The sequence below is a fragment of the Dermochelys coriacea genome, chromosome 15, assembly GCF_009764565.3.
Source record: "Dermochelys coriacea isolate rDerCor1 chromosome 15, rDerCor1.pri.v4, whole genome shotgun sequence".
NCBI classification, from domain to species: Eukaryota; Metazoa; Chordata; order Testudines; family Dermochelyidae; genus Dermochelys; species Dermochelys coriacea.
The window spans coordinates 16,954,933-16,979,170 of NC_050082.1; the positions used below are offsets into that span (position 1 = coordinate 16,954,933).

General features: G+C 38.0%; 1 protein-coding gene across 1 annotated transcript in view; it reads right to left on the minus strand.

Annotated features, from left to right (window-relative positions):
• The window catches only part of GOLGA3 (golgin A3), a 35,921-nt gene continuing 11,683 nt past the window's right edge, over window positions 1–24,238 (minus strand). Inside the window, 21 exon segments of the mRNA XM_038373261.2 lie at window positions 1–4,490; window positions 5,521–5,585; window positions 5,587–5,685; window positions 6,628–6,792; window positions 7,776–7,847; window positions 7,849–7,899; window positions 8,127–8,224; window positions 8,227–8,270; window positions 9,666–9,806; window positions 9,965–10,072; window positions 11,331–11,536; window positions 12,808–12,951; window positions 14,486–14,702; window positions 15,724–15,818; window positions 16,546–16,809; window positions 17,476–17,553; window positions 19,058–19,426; window positions 20,578–20,739; window positions 21,988–22,125; window positions 22,482–22,684; window positions 23,462–23,768. Coding sequence (XP_038229189.2) covers window positions 4,283–4,490; window positions 5,521–5,585; window positions 5,587–5,685; window positions 6,628–6,792; window positions 7,776–7,847; window positions 7,849–7,899; window positions 8,127–8,224; window positions 8,227–8,270; window positions 9,666–9,806; window positions 9,965–10,072; window positions 11,331–11,536; window positions 12,808–12,951; window positions 14,486–14,702; window positions 15,724–15,818; window positions 16,546–16,809; window positions 17,476–17,553; window positions 19,058–19,426; window positions 20,578–20,739; window positions 21,988–22,125; window positions 22,482–22,684; window positions 23,462–23,768 — 3,234 coding nt within the window. The 3' untranslated portion in view covers window positions 1–4,282.

Genomic DNA, 24,238 nt, shown 5'->3' on the forward strand with positions numbered 1-24,238 from the left:
TTTTACCAAAAATAGTTTATTGCACAAAAAACTTTTAAAGATTTCCTATGCACATCTTAATTTTTTTAAATTACATGCTTTGTAAGGTCAGAATCATTAGTTGTACATAGTATAACTCCTCCCTCCCCTGGGTTATCCACTCAGAAACTTTGTGAAATGACAATGTTTTTATAAATACAATTGAATTAGACAGATGACTGAAAATCACATATAAAACATGACAGCATTTCTTTTACAATATTTAGAACGTTTCCCTCCCCAAGAAATCTCTGCATCTGTAACAGGGACAAGGCTGCTCCTAAGTGAGACGGTCCCACATGACTGGATTGATACATGTTTTATTGGGAATTAAATGTTATCATATCCTACCTGGCTAGTATTAATGATTACTCTGGGCTGTCTCTGCTTTCATAATGAAAACACTGCATCCATAAAAAAGGCTTCTGGTCGCTGGGGGTATGACATGCAAGAATTCACACCTCACTCCCAAAATTAAGATAAACATACATCACCAGTGTGTGCATCTATTAAATCAATAGTGCATTTGTCATCTTTTAATCAAATTTATATTGACCAGATTAATCACCATCAATGCACCCTGTGGGATAGCTTAATTGCTGTTAAACACTCACAACACTGAATCTCAATTCTATGAGGAGGAATATGCAATACATGAATGTATATGCCCTAGATAGAATTTCCATTCTGGGCACTATACTATACTCCTTACACACATGAAACGCCCACAGATTTCAACAGGGGTATTGCCTGAGTGAAGAGTATGGGATCAGACTCTTTTCACAAGAAGAGGAAGGACTGAGTTGACCACCTAATGTGGTACATAAAAATTTCCAAGTAACCTGGAAGACAATGGAATTAAACTTCATGCAAAATACAACACCAGAGACTAACTCTAGAAGCTTCCTTCTAACATAGGTTTAAACAGACAACTGGGAAAGTTTCTTCAAAAAACAAAAAACAATACATGGTTTTGAAAATAATGCAGCAGACTTTACAACTTTATCACTTTGTAAATTTTTCCACAATACAGCAACATTTATTTCTCTTTCATCATTAAAACTTGGCTGGGGAAGTAGCAACTACTAGGAGTGAGGAAATGTACATAGAAATTACATTCCATTGCAGTGCAAAACCACAGCAAAAATAGATCCCTTTGAGCTTATTCCTTTAATTTCTAAAAGCACACCGGTGTTAATGAGGCACCAATTTCTTCTTAATTATTTGTCAGTGCTCTATACATGCAGGAGGGACCAGGGTTTTTATTCCCACTCCTAGTTTTACTGGCCTGAGAAACAAGAGATCTGGGACTGCTGTGGAAACATTATACTGAACCCCAGGGTGGAAGGAAGAACCTTTTAAAAAACACAATCACCACCTCTCTGAATTAAGGAATAAGATTGAAGGGCTCTAAAGTGAAGGCTTGAATCTGTAATGTGCTGAGCATCTCCTAGGACATGCTGACTTCCCTCAACTCCTGCTGACTTCACTAGGAGAAGGATGTCCTCAGCACTTCATAGGATTTAGCACCCTCAAGTGTCATCTGCCCCTTTTAGGTCGAGAGGATGGGTTTTGTTTTTTGTTTTGTAAAGGGTGGTGAATATAAATTAAAGGAACAAGAAGTGTGATATCTTAAGGGTCTAAAAAAGGAAATCTCAGAAACCTCAGGAATAAAGGAGAAATCAATTTTCACATAACAAATGTACAGAGCCATCTCTTGGGTACAATGAATTGGGGCGACCGCTCCGGGTCCTGCGCTTTGGGGGGTTGCAGTCAGTCCTTGAAGAGACAGATTTGTCACTTCTGCCCCGGGCCCTGCACCTCCATAGGGATGGCCCTGCTAATGTATCTCACAACTTAACATAATTATCTCTTTTCTTAAAAAGGAAACTATACATTTAAGGCTACTTTGCTCCGTTGTCTTTTAAAGCAGTCATAAGAAAGATGCAGCACTGCCCTGAAAAAGGGTGCATTATGGTAACTAGTACAATACAAATCTCAGATAAATGCTTTGGCTGTACAAATGATGCCAAACTTACAATTAAAACGTAACAGATTCTTAACCTGTAGATAATGCATTTTGTCACACAGAACAATAATATTAAACCTGCACAAATGGTATTTTACTTAAAAACCTGAACATTTGATACATTTTTTTGCACTGAATATATTAGTCATTATGTAGTTTTAACTTGATCAATTAACAATACAGTATTTTTATTTTTTCCTCTTAGAGCACAATATACAGGCAGCTTAAAGGACATGAACAGCAGCAAAATTACTTCGTACCATTTACTCTGTAAAATAAGACTTAAGTAGTATATAAACATTAGCACATCTGGGTGAGTCAGTAAAGCTTTTGGCTTTTTTTTTAAAACAGTTCAGTAACTCTACATGATTGGCAACTAATGCCACATTAAACCATTCCTTTCCTCTCAAATCTGAAATCCTTGACTTTTAACTTTAATATCAGTCCTTCATATTTTAATTTTAGCAAAACGAAAAAATAAAAAGAAGAAGAAGATATAATCCAATACTGGAGTTTCACAGTCAGTTTAGACAGTACAAACTGTTCAACAGGATTAGAGCTTGAGTAAGAGATTTAGAGAACTACATTTTTAGATAAAAGGTAAATTTGTTTGTTTTAGCTTTTTTTTTTTTTTTTTTAAATAAAGGTATTGCAAAAAAGCAGCCCTCTCAAAGGAAAGAGATAACTGCCTTTCTAGAAAAAGATGGATTTTGACCATCTGCAGAACAGAGATAACAATGATAATGTGTATCAGTAAATGCAAAACCTAAGTAACAAACAATCCTTAAATTTTTCAATAATTTAATCTACTGGTATTGATTGGTCAAAAAATCCAAACTACAGAGCACGTAACTGTCCCTATTTTCTATATCTTTCAACAAAAACAAAAAGTATATGTATGTATGTGAGCATCCACTGATTCCTCTAGATATAAGTTTGTAATGTTGCAAAGTGTGATTCAGAGACTGTAGAGTAGGCAAAACAAAGCATCAGTGTTACTTCTAGAGGAATGAGGAGGAAGGGATGACCTATCCCTGCACTGTCAACAGGACAGGGATGTGATCAAAGGAGAAATGAATCTAAGACCATTACTTCAGTCATCTTGCATTAGATTGAGCAGGGTGCCTCTGCAAGGAAGGCTGCAGTAGTGCCAATGCTCCCATTCATAAACAATGTGCACCTATTGGGAGCAGGATGAGGAAAAGGAAAACAAAGCTAATGAAAATAAAATAATTTTATAGGCATATCATTTGTCTTTAAAAAGATACAAATAAATAGTACATTTCTAAAATCTCTGGTTTTTTGGGCTGGTTTCCTTAAGTACTATGTACAATGTTTCCAACAGCAAACTTAAATGTCAAACATTAAACAATGCGTAACAAAAACACCCATGTCAATCTTAATTTACTGTATAAGCATATTAAACAGACACTCCAGGTCAGATGATTATTATTTATATACATACCCTGTACCAGGGAATGTCTACTTCAGAAATTAACTAAAAAGGTGCAAAAAAAAGCATTTGTGCAGTGAAACAAAGCTCCCTACTGGCCTGAGAATGCAAGAGGGAAATCAGGCACTCCAAAAAGTTTCCTGGGCAAACACTGCCAAAGGAAGTTACTGGTCTGCACTGACCAAATTTTATAGTTATTTCTTTTAATACAGGGCAATCGTGCTTGTCATAACTAGAGACAGGCTTGAAACCAAAATCTGAAATCCAGACACCTACAGCCTGAATTCAGAGGGTGGAGGTTTTGGATTCAGATTCCCAAACCTGACCCAGTGCCTATGGTTGGAACTGGAAAAAGACTTACTTTTCTAGATATGATTTGGATGCAGCCCAAAATGGTGGAAAATTTGTGATAATCTGATGTTGCAAGATTACAGTGATCCCTTAACTAAATTAAACAAATCCAGATCCAGAATCTAACACTGTCTTCTTGGTCTCTCTCTAATAATAATTCAGATTTTTTTCAATCCTTCCTCTGAATTTCTGCCTAGGCTCACAAATGGGCCAAATTTATCATCTGTCTCCAACATGGATTTACCTACTTCAATGAGGTGAGGGATGGTTTCATATGAAACCTTAATACAGCATGGTCCGCAGTGAATGTTTTGCTGATTCCTTGAAACCATTCATTTGCTCTGCTTTTGCCTTTAACAAAGAAATCCAATGAAACAAATAAATGATAGATTCTTGTACACGCTTAAAGCAGTTGTGATGAAAAACGACGGTCATTGTTTCAATGCTTGTCTGTCACCAGCATTATGATTTTGTTCTTTTATGTCCACAGCAGGAATTTCCTGCTCGCCTGATGCTGTTGCAGGACAGGTAGAAGTTAAGTCCATTAATTGCCCTTCGATCTGAGTCCATGAAGACATCGATTCATGTACTGTTATGGTATGTTCCTCCATCTGACGCTGAAGGCTGTCCATTTCTTGCCTTTTGAAAATGGTGCAAGAGAAAGCGGAAATAACATCAGTTGAAAGTTAGTCTCACAGGAAAAAAAAGGCATGATTAAACATTGACTAATTAATTTCAATCATTTCTGAGGTTTGATATCTACCCAAAATTACCTGAAGCATAATGGAAACACAATGCACTTATATATGGGTGAACTGAGAGCCGGTCTACACTGAAAATTTACAATGGCATAGCTAATGTCTCAGGGATGTGGATTTTTCACATTCCCGAGAGACATGACGTTAAGCCAACCTAACCTCTGGTGTAGACAACGCTAGGTCAACAGAAGAATTTTCTCATCAACCTAGCTACTGCCTCTCAGGGAAGTGGATTAACTACAGCGATGGGAGAACATCCCTCCTGTTGCTGTAGTGACACTGAAGCTCTACAGCAGTGCAGCTGCAGTGTTTGAAGTGTAGACATAGCCTAAATCTCCAAGAAACTCAGGATCTTAATCCCTGGGCTGGGAGCAACACGGAGAGGATACACTTAGTCCAAAAGGGAGAGGGCAACATTGCAGTGTGCTCTTTTCCATACATCCCCCTGGTCAGGCATGAAGCAGAACTGTAGCCTCAGTGGAAGCATTTAACCCTCCCAAGCAGCTAAGTGACAGCAACTTGGATGTAGATTATACTAACATACTGATATGCTAGAGATCAAGTATGCTATAAAGTGGAAGAAGAAGGGGCAGAAAGCAATACAGAATAAGGAACAGACAAAAACCTTAGCACACTCAGTCAACCTGCCATCCCAGAATCTACTTTGGATAGAGAGGGAGTGTAGCTCTCTTAGCAATACAGCTCACTTGGGAGTTTTGTAGGGTGAGATATGAAAACTGCTATAAAATGAAAATGTTTAACAAACATTCTATAGCAGATAGGAATCCAGGCAGCACAAAGAGAAAACTAACACAAGGGTCACCTTCCAGATACAGACTAGTGGCAGACTTTTAAAATATTTTTACTATTAAATAACATGTGGTTTAAAAAAAAAAAAAAAAGTGTCATACTTTAGTTGTCGGAGACAGCTGTTCAGGTTTTTTAAAGGCTCCTTGCTCACAGCTGTTGGTGGTTTTCAATAGCTCTTCTAGCAGTGCGGCAGGTACTGGACAGTCAGGAATCTTCACTGGAGTCACAGGATTTGAAGAATTAGTCTCTCCCTTCAGTTCCTTCTTCTGTTTAAAGGAAAAACAAAAAAAACCCAAACAGAAATGGAATAAAACACATTCCTTGATGTCACTCTTACCACATAGGAACAGTGTTAAATCCTGCTCCATATACACTTACTTGCATAATGGTCAGAGTTCAGAGGATAATAAAAGGTTACTCACAGAGTAGACTCAGCTACATAACAGACTGAATCAGTCTAGTTTGTCAGTCATACTTGTGAGTAAACAAATATACGCTAGACAGGTAGGTGAGGTGGAGTCAAAGGTTCTTCAGTTCTATATACTAGATAAGAGGGACAGTCTCTAGTCAAGATCTCATACTATTAAGGGACCGATGAATAGGCAATTTGAGACAGTATGGCATTCAATTAATTGCCCTGGTCCTCTGTGGTAAGTTTAACTAACTTCCTGCTATTTTCACGGTGAAATATTTTGATAATCAAGTACTGGGAGATTGAAAGGGGAGTTGGTCCATGAAAGATTCTCTTACTAAGTAGTCAGCAGAAGAAAAAAAGAGAGAGACCCACTGCTAGAGTACCTTTCTTTATAAGTACTAAATATGAGAACTAGTGAAGAAGCCATTAACTGTTGAAAATATGAGTGAAAGAGACCAGAAAGGACTTGGACAGACTGCATAAGCATGTGCCCTTTTAAGGGCTTATCTAAAGGACTGAAGATTTGCCCACCGTTTATTATTTCTCTCTCTCCTTTTTTGGTTTGTTGCATTGAATCAACATGTGAATGCAACATGATGCTTCAATACACAGAAAGAAAGATATTCTGTTGAAAGAGAAGTGAACTCTCTTAAAAAATAAGAAAACCACTGATCCTGATAATTCTGACATTATGATTATATCAGGGTTCTCATGAAGTTATGCTACAGAAAACTTTGTTCCCATGTCAAATTCCAATTAATTTTAAAATAAAGTATTTTTCCTACTTAAATACCTTCTTCATCTTGCCATGCTTCAGGTCAGTCTTCAGCTGCTGGTTCTGCTGCAGCAGTGTCTTCATGCTGTTCTTCAATTCAGTCACTTTAGCCTGAAGCATGAACTTGTCCTTCTGAGTCATTGACAGATCTTCCCGCACCATTTCCAACTCAGTCTTGATATTCTAAAGAATGAAAAATTAACCATTAAAGAAGCTTAAAAACAGTGTGAGGGAAACAGTCTAAAAGTGGAAAATTCCAGCTTATTAGTACAGTGTTCATATTTTAACTGTTTAAAAACATTAAACTGCAAGCTGAATGACTCTCGCGGTTTTACATAGTTGAAATATTTAAACGAGTAGACTACTTCCTAAATTCTGAAGTCAGATGCCAGTGTAGGATATGCCACTAATATAAGCCAGAAACATTTAATTCAATGTATTACCTTTTGAAAGAGTATTATAGGACAACCTATTTAAACAACATATTCTTGCTCCTTCTTGCAGTGATAGATACTGGCATCATTTAAACCATTATCTACAAGTCCTACAGTACTTATTCCTATCAAGTCATTTGTTTGATAATTCACCAGTGCAAGGTTTCTTGAAGGGGCACTGTCAAGTGAAGTTTAGATTTAGATTTTGTAAAAAGTAAGTTTGGGTCTTGTCAAAAAGAAATATTTCCATCATTTCTTTAATTTCAATAGTAACTACCACCCCTCCATCTCACTCCATTGCTATTATTGCCAACTGGGCACAGCAGCATTGTGTTCATGCAGAAGAAGCAGAAAGTGAAGCTAATTAGAAACACATGACTAGCCTATGCTGATTGTCCAAGCTTGTTTCAGTACAAAAGCAAACACGATAATGAAACGGAAACTGATAATCTCAAAAAGTCTCTCAGTTTTAATCATCTACAGTTTTATATGTTTCAGAGTAGCAGCCGTGTTAGTCTGTATTCGCAAAAAAGAAAAGGAGTACTTGTGGCACCTTAGAGACTAACAAATTTGAGCATACGCTTCGTGAGCTACAGCTCACTTCATCGGATGTGGTACAGTACTTTGCTTTTTAATCTTACAGTATCCCTCTAAGTATCTCCTCCCCAATTGTAGATTTACTCTTCAATGAAAACACCTGTCTATGAGAGTCATACAGGCCAGATCAAGTACCTGTAATACTAGCTGTATTCCTTCTAACTCCTTTTGACTGCGTTGCTCAGTCATGTCCAACTGCTGCTTCAGCAGTTTGGATTTCTCTCTCCTTCTGCGCCACCTCCCATTTGAGGTCTTCAACCTACAGAGAGAGAAAAAAGAAGTACCTTAAAATTCATTACAGGAATAATCAATCATAAATTTGATGGGTATTTTAATTGTTACTTATTTGCTGCAAACATCTCCCACTTTTTATAGACTGCTGATTAAAACAAAATCATACAAAAATTATTCAGGTGAGATGTGAATTATAACCTTCCGTTTCAGCTCCTGAATAAGACATATTCAGTATGGGAGTAAGGAATTAACTAGAAGCTTTTACCTCTTGGTTTCTACAGGCTGTTTGCTAAGTTGTTCATCCAGCTGTTTCTGTAGAAGCTGGAGTTGAGACTGGGCTTCTGCAACTCTTGCTGAAACTGTGATACTTCTTGAGAATGTTTCCCATCCTCAACCCTAGAATGGAAGTGTCAGAAAACCTCAAATTGCCATTATCTGTATTTTTATCTCTTTATAATATAACAGATATGGCTAATAAGATGAAATATTTAACAGTACGTGATATAGATCATCAGCTTGAGGCACAAAATAGTCTATGATTTATAAAATTAGCAGCAAAGTCTGGTGAACTATTTCTTTGACAAGCTTTGTCTATATACTCACCCCTGTATTTTAGCCAAAAGACAGAATTTCAGTAAGATATATATATATATATATATATATATATATATATATATATATATATATATATATATATATATATATATAAATAAATAAATAAATAAATAAGATATATAGCTATATACTTCTTGACATACGTCTTGATGGCTGATAATATTTCATACGAAGGGAAAGCTGTTAGTACGATATTTTAAAAGAAGCAGTTCCCATATTGATCCATTCTGGCATTGATGCAGTGTTATCTGCAGGACTGAGGCTGTGAGATGACAAGTAAATTCTATGGTGGAGGGAGGAATAAGGCTGGTTCTACCCAGTTTTTGTACTGGTATATCTATTTCAGCTGGGGTGTGATTTCTTACCAAAATAGTTATACGGGTACAACTGTAATGTGGTCACAGTTATACCTGTATAAAAGTGCTTACACTGGCATAGCTTATTACCCTTCTCATATTGGAATAACACTATTCCATCCACAGTGGATGGAACTATACTGGTATAGTTAAAGAAGTATAACGTGTGTTTAAACAAAGCCTTAACGAAATTATTTGACATCTTAAAAAAAAAAAAAAAAAAAAGCAACATTCCGAAAAGCTCAAAATTCCGTTAGCAGCTTCATTGAGGTCTTGTACTTCAAATTTTCACATCCTGCATTCTGAAGACACTGGAACATGATGGAATAACCAGTATGTTCAGCAGCAGGCAGCCAGTTCAACTTTCCACATAACAAAACAAATTATTATATACCATAAAAGTGGATAGTCAGCTGAAGCTTCATTTGCTTATCAAAGTCATCCTGCAATTAAGGTCTAAGGGATATGGAAAAGGGAAGTGCAACAGAGTCAAGATATTGAGTAGAGTGTTAACCTCATCTAGTATATGAGGCAGGGTTCATCTGTATCAAAACTGTAAGAAGTGCAAGTGAGATGGTCTGAAGAAAGTATCCCGGATATTGTACAAGAATCATGAGGCAGAAAATAGAAGCATTTTTGCAAGCAGTGCACACTTGTGGCAAGTGATAAGACTCAGACAGGACTACTTCCACACAGACCAGAGGACCAAAACCAAAAATTCAAATACATAAGTCGTTTTAGATTTCTTAATAGATTGCAACCATTTTATTCACCTTGTTCTCAGAAACTTAGAGTTTAGTATATGTTATTGTGTACTTACTGTAGTTTGTCTGCTTCAGCCTGAAGGGCTTGGACAAGCAGTTCTTTGGCTTGTAGCTCTTTCTTAATTTCACTCAGCTCAAGAACAGCAGCTCTATAATGACGACGGTTATGTGCCGCATCTACTTTGGACTGCCGCAACCTACAGATGCAAAATAGACAGCTTTTCTTCATTTGACCAGTATTATAGGATTATTAACAGGTAGAGACACGCACAACTAAAATAGAAATTTACTACTTATTCAATATTTTGTATTTAAATCACTTATGAAGTAATAAAGCAGAAATCTGAGCCCTTACCTGCTCTTTCAGGTTCTTAACTTTTGACTTTTCTCTTCTAAGGCAGTCTGTAAGGCTTGAATAAGTTGTTTCATTTGCTGATCCTCCTCTCTTTACGCTTTAGGACTGCTTCTGAACCTATGGATCACAAAACCAGAAGTTCAGTGGCACAACACAGGGTCTGTGCACAACATGAAGATTTGGGGCACAGGGGTGGGGGAAAGAAGGGGAAAACAAGGTAGTAGTACCCTAGTCTGACCAGAGAGGGTATTGTTCATTTGCATGTAGTTTTGTGTAAGATATGAAGTGTCAACTGTTTTTTTAAAAAAATGAAGGTTCTGGGTTTATAAAAGGCTGGCTTTTGAATAAAAATCCTCCCTGGTTTTAGGTATAATTTTTAATCATCATTCAACACCCTTGGGTCAACCTTCCTCCCCCTACCTGCACCTTGAGCTGGATGCACTGTAGAAAACATGCCTTATCTAGTGAGGTGATCAGTGCCACTCCTTGCACAACTTTCATGGCCTTGAGAGTCTAATGATGCTTTTAAGTGGACTCCCTTGGGTGGAAGAACTGTTGTCATGACAGAGTCTCAAGGGCACTGGGGAATGAGGAAAACATGAGAATTCTCAAAGTTCCAACAGAGATGGAGGAAGAGTATCTTCCTCTCTCCCTCTGCCCCAACTCCCCCGTTGGAGGTGGTGGTGAATTACAAAAGCAGAGTTACTTAACTTTCAGAATTCAATACAGTAGGGTGCAAACAGGACCTGCTTTTCAGAAACAAAAAATGCCATAAAACCTTCCAAAGGAAGTAACATGAAATTTATTAGGCTTCTGGGTCTTTTCTGCACATTTTAAAGATCACATGGCACCTATGAAAGAGCAAGAGTTTGCCTGAGAATCCTTGGCAAAAACTTTCCCTCCCATTACTGCTATTCACTCTCACTGCACAATGCCATCTCACCCCTGAAATGGCTATATTTCAGTAATGGTGAATGTAGGCTGGAGATGGGGAAAAGGTGCTATATTGACATAAATATTAAAATAAGTAAGAGCATCAACAGTGATATCAGATCTTTATGTGATACAAGATATATGTTAACAAGAGCTGTATTAAATTTGTCACTTTCACTCTTGCAAATTTTTGTTAATGTTTTCATTGAGAAAGTTCATAATTTAACCCAAATTTTTTTTAATAACATGTCTCCCATACCTATATTATTATTCTAATGTAAGCTACATGAGACCTGGACCTGGAGAAAGCGCACCATTTCTTTAAACACGTGTTTTGAATGAAAATCTACAGACATAGTCAAGTCCCTGTCCCTTCTGCAATCAGAAGAATATTAGCCTTTTCTCTAAAATATCACATCAAAAAGTCAAATGCTTGAATACCTGGAGATTCAGCTGTACCAGGTCTGCCTCTCTCTTTGCTAGTGCTGTTTCTAGGATGTTGTTGTGCTCCCGCAAAGCAGTGTTAGACTGACCAAGACCAGTGAGCTTCCCTCGTTCATGTTCCAGTTCGAGTGCCAACTTCTTGTTTATTTCTTCTAAACGTTTTATCTTCCTCCTGAAACCTCTAGATTCCTGAAGCTGCAACCAAAAAAAAAAAAAAAAAAAAAAAAAAAATCACAATATTATTGTCATAAGAAGTTGTGAGGTAGATTCATCAAACATGATGATTGCTTTGTGCATATGATGTTAGAAAAATTCTCCAACTTTCACAGTGGATGCTTCTAAAATTTAGCTCAACCAGATTCTTATTCTGATTTTCTTTGGGAGATTAAAATGCTGGCTAGAAGTAGAGGGCGTAAGTACTGTCCATAGGAGATGTAAAGAAGGGATGTGCTACTGATGGTAGAGAGGTCAATCCTGCATATTTCTAGTGCTACTTTAGAGTTTCAACAGTGAATTAATGGGAATCCTGGGTACTCAGCATCTCTTGACAACGCTTAGTTGGTCTATTTCATGTAGGAGCTTCTTTTCTTTCACCCCAACTCTTTTTTTCCCTGTATTATAAGTACGGGGTTCAAGTTTGTCATGGAGGTTGCGGTTCCGCGACCTCCGTGACTTCTGCAGCAGCCAGCGTGGCTGACCCCAGGGCTGCCCAAGCAGCTGGCTCCGGGGCTAGCTGCTCAGGTGGCCCCGGGGACAGCCACACCAGCCGCTGCTGGAGTGGCTCTGCAGCCAGTCGCTGGAGCGGCCCTGCAATCAGCCGCACCGATGCGGCTGGAGCGGCCCTGGGGCCAGCTCCGCTGGCCGCTGGTTGATCAGCTGGCCCCAGGAACACCTGAGCAGCGGCCAGTGCGGCTGGCGCCGTGGACTGGCTGAGCAGTGGTCTCTGGGGCGGCCGGAGCAGCTGCTGCCGCTGGCGCCCCCCCCCCCCCGAGTGCTCCCCCAGCAATGGCTTCTGGAGTGCCCCCCCAGCAGCACCCCTCTCCCCCCCCCCAAGATTTAATTAGGGGTATTTATAATATAAATCAAGGACAGGTCATGGGCCGTGAATTTTATTTATTGTCTGTGACCTGTCCGTGACTTTTACTAAAAATATCCGTGACTAAACAACAGCATTAATGATAAGGGCCCAATAAAGCCATGAGGAGTTGGCAGCTTGCAGCAAAATTAGCTGTGGCAGACACAATCTTCCCTTTGTAAGATTATAACATGCTTTCATCCGATGAAGTGAGCTGTAGCTCACGAAGCTTATGCTCTAATAAATTTGTTAGTCTCTAAGGTGCCACAAGTACTGCTTTTCTTTTTGCTTTTCTTTTCATTTGATTTGAACAGTTCAGTCCCAAATCTTCTTTTGCCCCCTGCGTTGTACACTGAACCTCCCTGTCTGCAAGAAAAGCTCAGGCAATTACCTCATCCTCAAGTTCTATCACTTTTTCCCGGTACTCCTCAAGCTCCTGGCTGGTGAGTGAAATTACTTCATGCAGCTCTTTCTCCAACATCATCTTACTGTGGCTAACAGCCTGCAGCTCTGTCTCCAGAGCTTGAATCCTTTCCTAAAGACAAAGACATCAGAAGCCTCGTTAGTAAAACACTTGTTTTGCAGAAGCAATTGTTCTTTTTAAACAAGTCTATTCCTCCAACAGGTATACATTTAAAGTGTTTATTATTATGTTTAATGGACAATATTTTGGGTCAGAAAACACAACTTACTACATTTAACAGATTATTTTGCTATAAAGGAAATTACTCTTTTAATGAATTTATTTATATTGCATCATAGATGCAATATACCGTATATACTCGTTCATTAGCCCATTCATTTATAAGCCGACCCTCCAAAATGGATAGGTAAAAATAGTAAAAACTGTTTGACCCTTTCATAAGCCAACCCTGTATTTCAGGGGTTGGCAGACTTTGGCTCCCGGCCCATTAGAGTAAGCCACTGGCTGGCGAACCACGGCCACAGGGAACTGAGGGGCTCCACGCCTGCAGACGCTCCAGGTTAAAAAAAAAAAAAAAAAAAAAAAGGACAATGCATTAGATATTCAATTCAATGATTTCATAGAGTTTAAAAATCATCAAATTTTGGTGTAGACCTGTTTATAAGCCGACCTTCACTCTTTGATGTGTCACTTTTTTACCAAAAATATCGGCGTATGAACGAGTATATACGGTAAATTATATAAAAAGTCACATCTCTGCCCTGAGAAGCTTGCATTCTTTCACTGACAGACACAATACATACAATAAGAGAACAGAATTCTTCACACAACATTAAAAAAAAAGAATTTTAGCATTTGAAAGCTATATGGAAATAGTTGGATTTAAGGAGGGATTTGAAGGAGGACACAATGTTTGGTGCAAGCAAAAGAGAAACTATTAGTTAATAAGTAAAAAAGGCTTCATTATATTTCAGTATAAAAAGAAAATACTGAAAACCTGTGCTTAAACAGGAACATTAACAGGAATTCAGGGCTAAGGCTGAAGTGAAGCTATAACTGGGGGTTGGCTGTTTATTTTACTCATATATTTGGAGACTGCCAAAACATTTTCATTATTTTTAATAAGGAAATTCTCTCACAGTTTGAGACACTGGCACATGGTCTATAAGTCTGGAAACTTGCAGTATTTTCACAATATTTAAGTAATACTTTACTGCAGAAGTGGTTTTCTTTAAAATAATAAATCAAGGCACACATTAAGTGAATTCCCCAGTGACTGATACGTAGCATATAGAATCTTTACTGCAGATTTAAATGCACATTAAAGGGCAAGCTTCTAGTTTATTTTAGTTTGAAAGGAACCATTAACTTTTTAAGTCCTGAAAGGAGATTTCACAGATGGCTACAGGAATGAAGCTTTGTTGTTGGTATAAAGTAATACAGATACACAGACAAACTTGCAGTGTTTTCAGTAGAAGGTAAAACCCTGTAAAATACAATCCTGCCCAAAGATGATCATCTCATTAACAAAATTTTTCTCTATATGATAAATGAACCTATAGGTAAGGCCATGTCTTTAAGTATTTAGTAGTAATGCAAGATAATCCTATCTCTCTACTAACAAAGTTACAGGACATCATCCTACATGGGAAGCCTCGTTATTTCCTCCATCAGCAATTTGTGCTTTTAGTTTGCTCAGCTCCACTTCAGAAGATTCCTTTGCAGTGAGGGCTTCCTGCAGCCGGCGGCTAAGAATGCCAACTGCATTCTCATAGGCTTTGTGTTTTGCCTTCATCTCTTTCTGTGCACTGGTCAGATCTGACCCCAGACGCTTCATTTTTTGTTTCTGTTCGGTGATGGCCCTAGAATGAGAAAGCACAAAGAGAACTCCCTGAAAACTGTATTGAACAATTGAACTTTTAGATTTACAAAACTCTATTGAGAGGTCATAGCAAACACCCATAACAGGGCACCGATTCCCAAAGAAGTTATTAATTCCCAAAGTTACACAAAATCAAATATACTGATAAAAGAACCACTATAGCTTTTGCTTAGCACATAAACCATGTTTTTCCAATATTAAGGGGACAATACAAAGTTGTTTACTCTACAAAATTAGTATTAATTGCAGAAAGCCATTTTCTGATTTGATAGTTAGTCATTGGTGACGTCACAGTTCTTGTGCATCAGCAACAAAGAGTGCATGACTTGGGCAGCACTGCTGTAGACGCGTGTAAATGAAATGGAAAACTACTCCTGAGTTTACCTTCTAGCATGACAGCCTCTCTTTGTTTGTCAAACTCACTTTTGTGTAGGTCTGCACTGTACTTTTACAGTGGTGGAGTCTATAGTACTGCTCCCCTTCTGCTTCCCAACTTCCATTTACATGTCTTCTTCCATCCCATTCCCATCACATCTACAGCCACAGTAACACTTAATATTTGTGGTGTTCAATTTAGTGTTTATGAAAGGTGGCATTGTTAAAAAATAAGGTTTATTAATGTTGCCATCTGTGTAGCAACTGTTTTGATATATACCAATTGCAAAAAGCCACTTTTGGGGAGCAATAGTTTGCTATGGTACAATTTCAGGTGCCTTTGGCCTCATGCCATACTCCACAAAGCTTGGTAATAAAGAGGAATGGTCAGAGGAGTGATCTGTGAACCTGAAACTCACAAGTTCCTGTCCTATGAACAACTTCTGTGCCCAGGCTACACTGAGGCACAGAAATTAAGTAGTTTATCCAGCTGTAAAATGGAAATACAGCTGTCCTACAAGGGTAGAGGAAAAAACTAAAATTTTTGTACAGCACACTGAAGACAAAAAGCACAATAAGAATAGCGAATGCTACTGTTATTCTGGCTATGTAAAAAGCTGACTTACTTTTTGGCTTCCTCTTGCATTTGTTCTACCTGTAGTTTTAGTACCTCATTCGTCTCAGCAAGAGATGTCATTTGTTCTTTATCAATCTGCAAAGACTTGAGGGGGGAAAAAAAGATGAGGGAGGAAGGAGAAAATACAGTAAGCACAAAAGAAATCCTCATTCCAGTTTTCTGTATACCACACAGTGTATCAGAATGGTAAAAACAGGTCTACTTTTGTATATATTGGCAACCAGTTTATGGTAAGCTTTAGTTTAATGAATCAACAACCAAGTAATGTGGTAATTTTCAAAATTATTTCTTTTCTGTATACAAGGATTGGGGTTGAGAGGGGAAGGAAGAAGTTTCCTTTCATGTACAAAACAGTCTCCGTCCCCATTCCATTTTAATTCGAGTCACCATCCTGACATCTACAGACTGGGCAGTAGTCCCCTTGGCATATGCTAATACAAGTACTTAAGGTGAAGGATTGTTGTTGAGCAAAATAAGACACTTGCATTTCTTGACAACTTTGGGAGCTAAGAATGTTGCCTCCACAGCACTCCTATACCACACCTGCCTCCTAATTCTTCACTCTATTACTGGTATAAAATCAGTATAACTCCACTGACTTCAATGTGGGTTAATATAGTACCAGTACATAGCAATACATCATCGTTCAGTTTAACCATCAAAAGTAAGTAACATACAACTGCCTTCAGTACGTATTTGATAACCTTAGTTTAAAAGATTACTGCTAACTGCAACACCTCAATAATTAATAGGATTAGCTGCAGTTCAAATGTGTTATCCTTGAGATAACTGCACTAGATTTTCTCCTCACCTGTAGCTGTATCTCCATGTCATCCCGTTCTTTTTGCACTGACTGGAGGTGGCTTTCTAACTCCACCATCTGCTGGTGAACCTGGGATACTTCCTTCTGAAGTCTTGAACGTTCAACATCAATGGATTGCTTTTCGCCATGAATTTTCAGTAGTTCCCGTTTTAATTCTTTCAATTCCGAGTCCAGCCTCTTCTTTGTAGATTTCAATTCACTAATCAGCTGGTCCTTTGAACTTGCATCTCTTCGATAAGCTTCCACCATTACCTAGTGCACATATCAGAATCAGAGAGATATCCACCAGGGCACAAATTCTAAAACAGTTGTTGGACTAATAGGCAAGCAAATGGTACCACTCAACGGTGCCACTATAGGGGACATCTGAAGTCCTGGTACATCTTTAGTTTAAAATTAGAATCATATTCTATATCATTCCAAACAAGATTTGGAAGAAAACAAAATTATTTCTTTTAAATTAAAATTCCCCATGCCAACAGAGTTTCATACAGTTGCATTAAATTTAAAATACTTGAAAAGTTACCCAATTTTTTGAATAAAAATGAATATGTTGAAAAAGTTATCACCTAGTACAAATTAACTAGAGAAATCTTAACATATTGTAGGCCAAATGAAGTCCATGTGGAAAACTTCCCAGACTTTAATGGGAACATGATTTGGCGTAAGTGTCTGCTTTTATGTCAATTACAGTTTAAAAAAAAAAATCAATGTATAACCTACAGAAATTGCGGCACAACATTAGTAAATTGTAAAATGTCACAACATTCCTTTTATTTGCTATAATGGCCTGCAAGTTAAATAATACCACTGTCATTAGGAAGTAAGATGCCATTAACCTATTAGTACATGCCTTCCCTGCAACACACAATCTTTGCTTGTTTTTAATACAATATTGAAATGGCTGTGTATACCCACCTTTTGCTGTAGGTACTGCTCCTTTACTTTTTGGGTCTGTTTCTTCAGGCTGGCACTTTCTTGTTGCAGATTTTCCACCTATTAGAGAAAAATGCAGACATGTTGCCTTACTTGGATTATAAATTCTCTGAGGCAGGAACTGTCTTTTTGTTATGTATATGCATAGTGCTTAGACAAACCAGGGCCCTGATCCTGATTGTAGCATCAGACACTACCGTAATGCAAATACTGAATTGTTTTATACCTAAATAGTTGAGACAGATTCAGAATGATAATCTTCCCAAAGCTACCATCAAGGATGCAGCATCTCCCATTATCAGGCTTTATATAGTGTATCTAGATGACACAGGTTCAAGTTTACATGCTCAAGTTAAATCAAAATAAATAGCAGATGCTTCATAATTTATAGAGCTACAAAAATGTTTTCATACTGCAAGCACCAGCAGAGGTACTTTGGACTTCTGTGACCAATACTCTAGAATCCTCCTCCCTACCTTCAATGTTAAATCTTTGCTGGGTCCCATAAGAACATAAGAATGGCCATACTGGGTCAGACCAAAGGTCCATCTAGCCCAGTATCTGTCTTCTGAAAGTGCCCAATGCCAGGTGCTTCAGAGGAAATGAACAGAAAAGGTAATCATCAAGTGATCCATCCCCTGCTGCCCATTCCCAGCTTCTGGCAAACAGAGGCTAGGGACACTATCCTGCCCATCCTGGCTAATAGCCATTGATGGACCTATCCTCCATGAACTTATCTAGTTCTTTGTTGAACATGTCCCAGTGCAAGCCTCCAGTAGAAAAGTAGATGCTCTACCTTGCTCTCAAGTTTGGGATGCTCTACACAAACTGTAGGTCCAAACTTACTTATGAGAATCGAGTTTTGTTCAGTTGAAGCTCCATTGTGGATTAGAGCGCACACAACAGAACATGAGTAGACAGCAAACCTGATCTGGTAAACTGGTACATGAAAAAGCAAATCTGGGAACCACTGTCAGCATATAGTAATGGACAAAAATGAGATCTGGTATGCTTTAAGTTAGGAAGCAGCTATTAATTCTTCCAAAAGGAGTGCCCACAGAGAATCTAACCTTACTGTATGCATAAGAAAATTTTCTTTGCTGAGACTGCCTCATGAACACAGTGCACTGAAAATACTATTTCCAAAAAGTGTACTTTATACAAAAGGTTATAATACAAATCTATTAATTTTGAAAATTGATATCAGACATGAATCTGTGTTTCTTGGCAAAGAACAAATATTGTTTATTAAATCCTGAAGACGCAAGAATAACTCAGTTGCACATCACAAACTTTATGAATCCAGAAGCACAGACAGATATAAAATAATAATAAATGAGGAACATTCCACTGATATAAACAGAATAATGAGCAATATTTACTATTGGGGAACAGTCATAAAACAGCTAGATTTATTTTCATTCTCTAGATCTTAAAGTTCATGTGCAAGTGATACTAAACACCATTGGTCTGCAATGCTCCAGTCATATATTTGGCTCTATCACAAGCCTGTTCAACACCTACATCTGTTATTTGCAACAAAATAATTTTAGAAATTCGTTACCTGGCTTGACTTTATAGCTATTTCTTGTCTCAATTGTGCCAAGATTTCTGATGCCGCCTCAGTACTTTCACCTAAGCATTTTGCTCCTTCGTTGAGTTCTTCTTTGCTTGCTTTTGCTGCCTGCAGAGCTACCTCTAGGACAATCTTCTCATTCTGCAAATATTGGATCGTGTCATCCTTGGAAATAATATCACCTTGGAATTCCTCTAACCTGGCCACCAGCTCATCATATTGAGTCTGTAGGTCATTTAGGGACTGCTCTTTGGTGTGCAATGTTTCTTGGGTTAAGGTGAGCTGCTTCATGAGCGCTAGATGCTCCTGCTGTAAAGATTCAAGATGCAGATCTCGCTGATGCAGAGTCAATTTCATCTGAAGAAAAAAATAGTTTTTAAAAGACTTGATCCATCTCAGATGAATTTTAAACTACAAAATCCACTTTTATTTAGGAATGCACTTTTAAAAAAAATTAAAATAACCTAGTGTCTTTGAGGGACTAATAGAAAATAACTGTAAAGAAAGTTGAAGGTGATCTTATGTTTCATTGATTCTCTATTCACAATGTTGATTATACTGAGGCCATTCTGTGCAACTACAGAGCATACATTGATCAGGCTGACAATCCTAGAAGACTACATGTTTTACTTTATGACCTTTTTAGTTTCTATTTTAAATTAAGTGTCCAGTGTGCATATAAACACGTTAGCTTCTGCTTAAAATACCATTACCCTTAGACATCCTTTTTGGTCATGACATTCGCAAAAAGAAGAGTACTTGTGGCATGCATCTGATGAAGTGAGCTGTAGCTCACGAAAGCTTATGCTCAAATAAATTTGTTAGTCTCTAATGTGCCACAAGTACTCCTTTTCTTTTTGCGAATACAGAGTACCACGCTACTACGTGAAAACCTACTCCTACTACTACGCTGAAACCGGTCATGACATTGAGCTCTATCATGCACCAGACCCTCATTCCATTCCCCTGCACATCATCATCAAATGAAATCCTTTACGAAATACTGGTGTAAAGTGATGCTGCACTCAGGAAAATGACTAACAGAGATGCACTCCTTGTGGGTATGCAGAATCATTATCTGCAGAATTCACTAGCACATTTAACTTTTACTATTATTTAATTCTTTTGGCACTGCAGAACTACAATCACCGAGAGAGGAAGCTCAATTTCATTCTAGTTCACACATCAAAAGAATTGCTAACTCTGCTCCGAATTGCCAAATCTTTATTATTGTTAAGGATGCACAAGAAAGAAATATAATGGTTTAACTTTCTGATCCCAGGTAGAATTTGAAGGACTGGTGGGTAGAAGTGGACTCTTTTTACAAGTAACTGAGCAAGTTTGAGCTGCACTTCAATGACACACACAACATGCTTATCTTTCCATGCCATTTTTAGAGTAATCTTTCAGTCACTTTAAACATCATTAACTGAAAATCCATGTTTTAGTCTTTCAGGTTAAGTGTTCTCCAGGAAGCCCTTGGGACACTATCCAGTAATCAAGTCTACCTGTTCCAGTTCTTGTTCCAGTGCTACTGCAGAATCAGCCATTTTCTGCAGTTCTTCTCGCTCATCCTCAAACTCCTCCAGCCTTCTCTGCAGGTCCTCTTCCACCAAGGTTTTAGCCTCCTGGATCTGTACAAATGCAGCTTCTTGATCTAACATGTCAGCCTGCACAGAAAAAACAGGAAGTATTTACAAAGGAATTAGGAAAATGGTAAAAATATCAGATGAAATGGATTTAAAAAAAAGTCAGAAAAAATACTGGAGAACAAAATAGGAAAACATTATTCATTTCTTTGTATTACACACCTGGCCCTCAGTGAAGTTATCCGCTCAATATTTGAAGATTAAGGGGCTTCTAGGACACACCCATTGAAAGAGACTGAATTCTGGCTAAGTGCTTTTAATTTTTTAAAAATCGATAAGCTACTACAGAAGGGAAGACCAAACATTTCTGCAGTCCCAGCATAAAATTTTCAAAAGAACTTCAGTGACTTAAGTCCCATTGAATCTCAATGAGATTCGGAGTTAGGTTCCGAAGTCATTTCTGAAAACAGGATTTAGGAGTGTAAATTACCTAGGAATTTTTGAAAATTTTATTAATCTTTTCTGCTAGAGGACAGGAAGGATAAGCCTGGGGTATGAGAGATTTTCACAGAGAGCCCTTTAAGGATATTGCCAATTTTGTTTAAGTTCCCCACCCCTCTATTTAAAATAACAATAAATTATTAATCTGCAACAACAAATACAAATCTTTGCCACCAGCCTTTGTTTTTGGATGAAATTCTTGACATATTAACCAACACTAAAATGAGTAAGGTGTTTTAGATCAACCACAATATTAACTGGGCTTCCCAATATTTAGTAATATCAGAGTGCAAGAATGAGGATTCAAGTCTCAGCAGAATTTATCTGCTGCAAATAATACAGAGCCACATCCCTCGCATATATATTGTTTACAACAGGGTGGCCAAAGTGTGGCTCATTAAGTTTTCCAATGTATCTCATGGCTGGGCTAATCTCAATTGTAAAAGTGTGGCCTCAGACTCCAGGTCCCAGTCTATAATGCTCCATTTTACTTTAATCAATCAAAGGGGGCTACATTTAGGCCTGTCAACAGGGTTTCTTTATGGTAGGTAAGTTTGTGACCTACAGAGGCTGACAGTTTCCTTTTTAACTAGCAAGATTCTTCATGTGGTTTTAAAATTTGGAGAAGCAACACTTGCCTTTGGGGATGTAAATTTGAAAAGGCTCTTTGATCATGTAAGATATACAGCAATAGAACGTACTCATAGTGAAGTCATTTCTACCAATGTAAATACCTTCTTCCTGAATCTGAAAATATGGTGATCACTAAACTGGAATATAAAACTTGAACAACAGAACACAATTCAGACAGGCCACCTACAACCTTACCTCAATATTTTGCAGCTGTGTTGCAATACGTTCCTTTTCTTTGATGGATCTGTGCTGGGTCTCTGTTAGCTGATGGGACAATGACACGTTCTCTAGTTTGAGATGCTCCAACATACCTGCTTGGGTCATTTGCCCAGCCTGCAGGAAGGAAGTCAATACAAATAGTCAAAACGTGGGTGGACAATGAAAATGCTCCAGAGAAGAGGACTCAGTCTACCTGGGCCTTAGCTGTCACCTAATGGCTTTACAGGTCTACGTCCATGAGAAAGCTTAATAAGCTTTTCAGAAAGTGCATTGGGTAAGTTTATGCCTCAGTGTTAGACAGGAAGTAACACCTAATGGTGACAGGTAAAAGGGACAGAGCTAATCATGCACCTTACATAAATACAGAAACGAGACTGAGCCCTCCTTGAAAGTCTGAAAAGACTTTATCCACTGGCTAACGCTAATGTCAGAAAGCAAGCAGCGAGGGTGTGGAAAGTTCACACATTTACCTGTATATTGGCCATCTCACTCTGTAGTCTAACACGTGCCTCCTGTGCCACTGCCAATTGCTGCTGGTACCATTGCCGCACATATTGCAGTGATGCGATCTCTGCTTGAGACGCTTTTAGCTTATTGGTCAGCGTGGTCCGTTCCAAGTGCACCTGCTGAAGCTGGTTCTGTAAGGAAGCCATTTGTTGTCGCAGGCTGTGTACTAAAAAAAGCAAAAAAAATTAAACTATGCTGTTCCAATGTCCAATTTTTGATGGTTTTAAGTGTAGCAATGAACCTTAAACATATGTCCAAAGTCATCTTTTTATTGGAAGTGTGCCTAAATAACAAAGAACATCCATTCCCACAAACCAGAAGAAATTTCAGGACCCACAGAATTAGGGTCATTAGGAGAAAACGGCTTTTGAGGTTACTTCTTTGCATGTTCAAAGTTCCTTAGAAGCATAAAGAAGGGCGGAAATAAGTAAAACTTGGGAGTATGCACATGTCTGGGAGATGGAAAGGATACTTGATGCTAACCAAATATATATTTCTCTTTTTGAAAAAACTTGTTAATGAATTGTCAAACAGTTTTAGACTGCAGACTCTGACTGTGCCTTCCTTTGCATCTGGTCAGTGCATAGCACATTCTGGGAACTCCTGTAACGCAAAACAAGAAATAGTAATAATAAAATAATCATGCAAATCTCCAATGATCTGATATCAATGAGATACAAGTTAATAACTTCTCTCTATTCCCTCGTTTTTAATGCCAAATGTACCTAACTGGAAACCAGTTTCTTCCTTGTCTTAAGATGAAAATACTATCCAGTAAGACCCTGTAGGTAGCGTCATGATACACAATAAATTAATCACTTTCTTGTTTGCAAAGTAGTTACATCAGTAATTGACAGCACACACAAGAAGAAAGATTTAACAAAATTGCTTGTGGAACAGAAAAAAAGATACATTTTCAAGATTCAAGTTTACATTAGCTCACCTGTGTTATCCCTGCTGAGAACATTTTTTTGCATATCTTCAACTTTTCCCATGAGTCTTTGGTACTGTTCCTCCGCCAGTTGCAGGTCATTATTTGAGGAAGCCAAGCTAGCATTCTTGGCTTCCAAGGTGTTCTGTAGGTCAGCCATAGCTCGTTCCAGATCCCAGCAAGATTGCTTTAAGGTAGCCACTTCTGAGCTCAACGAATCCTGCTTCTGTTGGCTGCTCTGACTGTGCTCCATCTGAGCCTGAAGCCTCATGTTCAAAGCTGCAATTTGGGCTTGCAGCTCGGTCTTCTCTTTAAGTGCCTGAACAAGTCCAAACAATAAAAAATAATTTTAGAAGAAACTAATAAATAAGTATTGTGCATTAGCAAGAGAGGTAGAGATATCAATATTCTGTCTAAAAGAGTCAGCCGCTTCAAAAATATATTTTGCTCTGCTGGATAACATTTCTATGTAAAATAAGAAAAAAAAAATCACACTGTATTTATAAAATGTCTCAAATATGCAGAAAAATGTAGACAAAAGTGCATATAAAATAGACAGCATCCTTAAAAAAAGGGCAGACAGAGGTATTTGGTACTTAAGATAACTTGCTAGACACTGACAGTCTCAATCTTGCTTTAAATACCCATCTTATGCTTGCAAGTGATCACTCCTCTGCTCTGATGTCCCCTACTGTTTGACACTCACTTGTCCTTAACTTTTTTTTTTTTTTTAAAAAGAGAAATGGAATGAGAGAGAAGTCAAACTGCCACCCCCTTTAAGGGTAAATA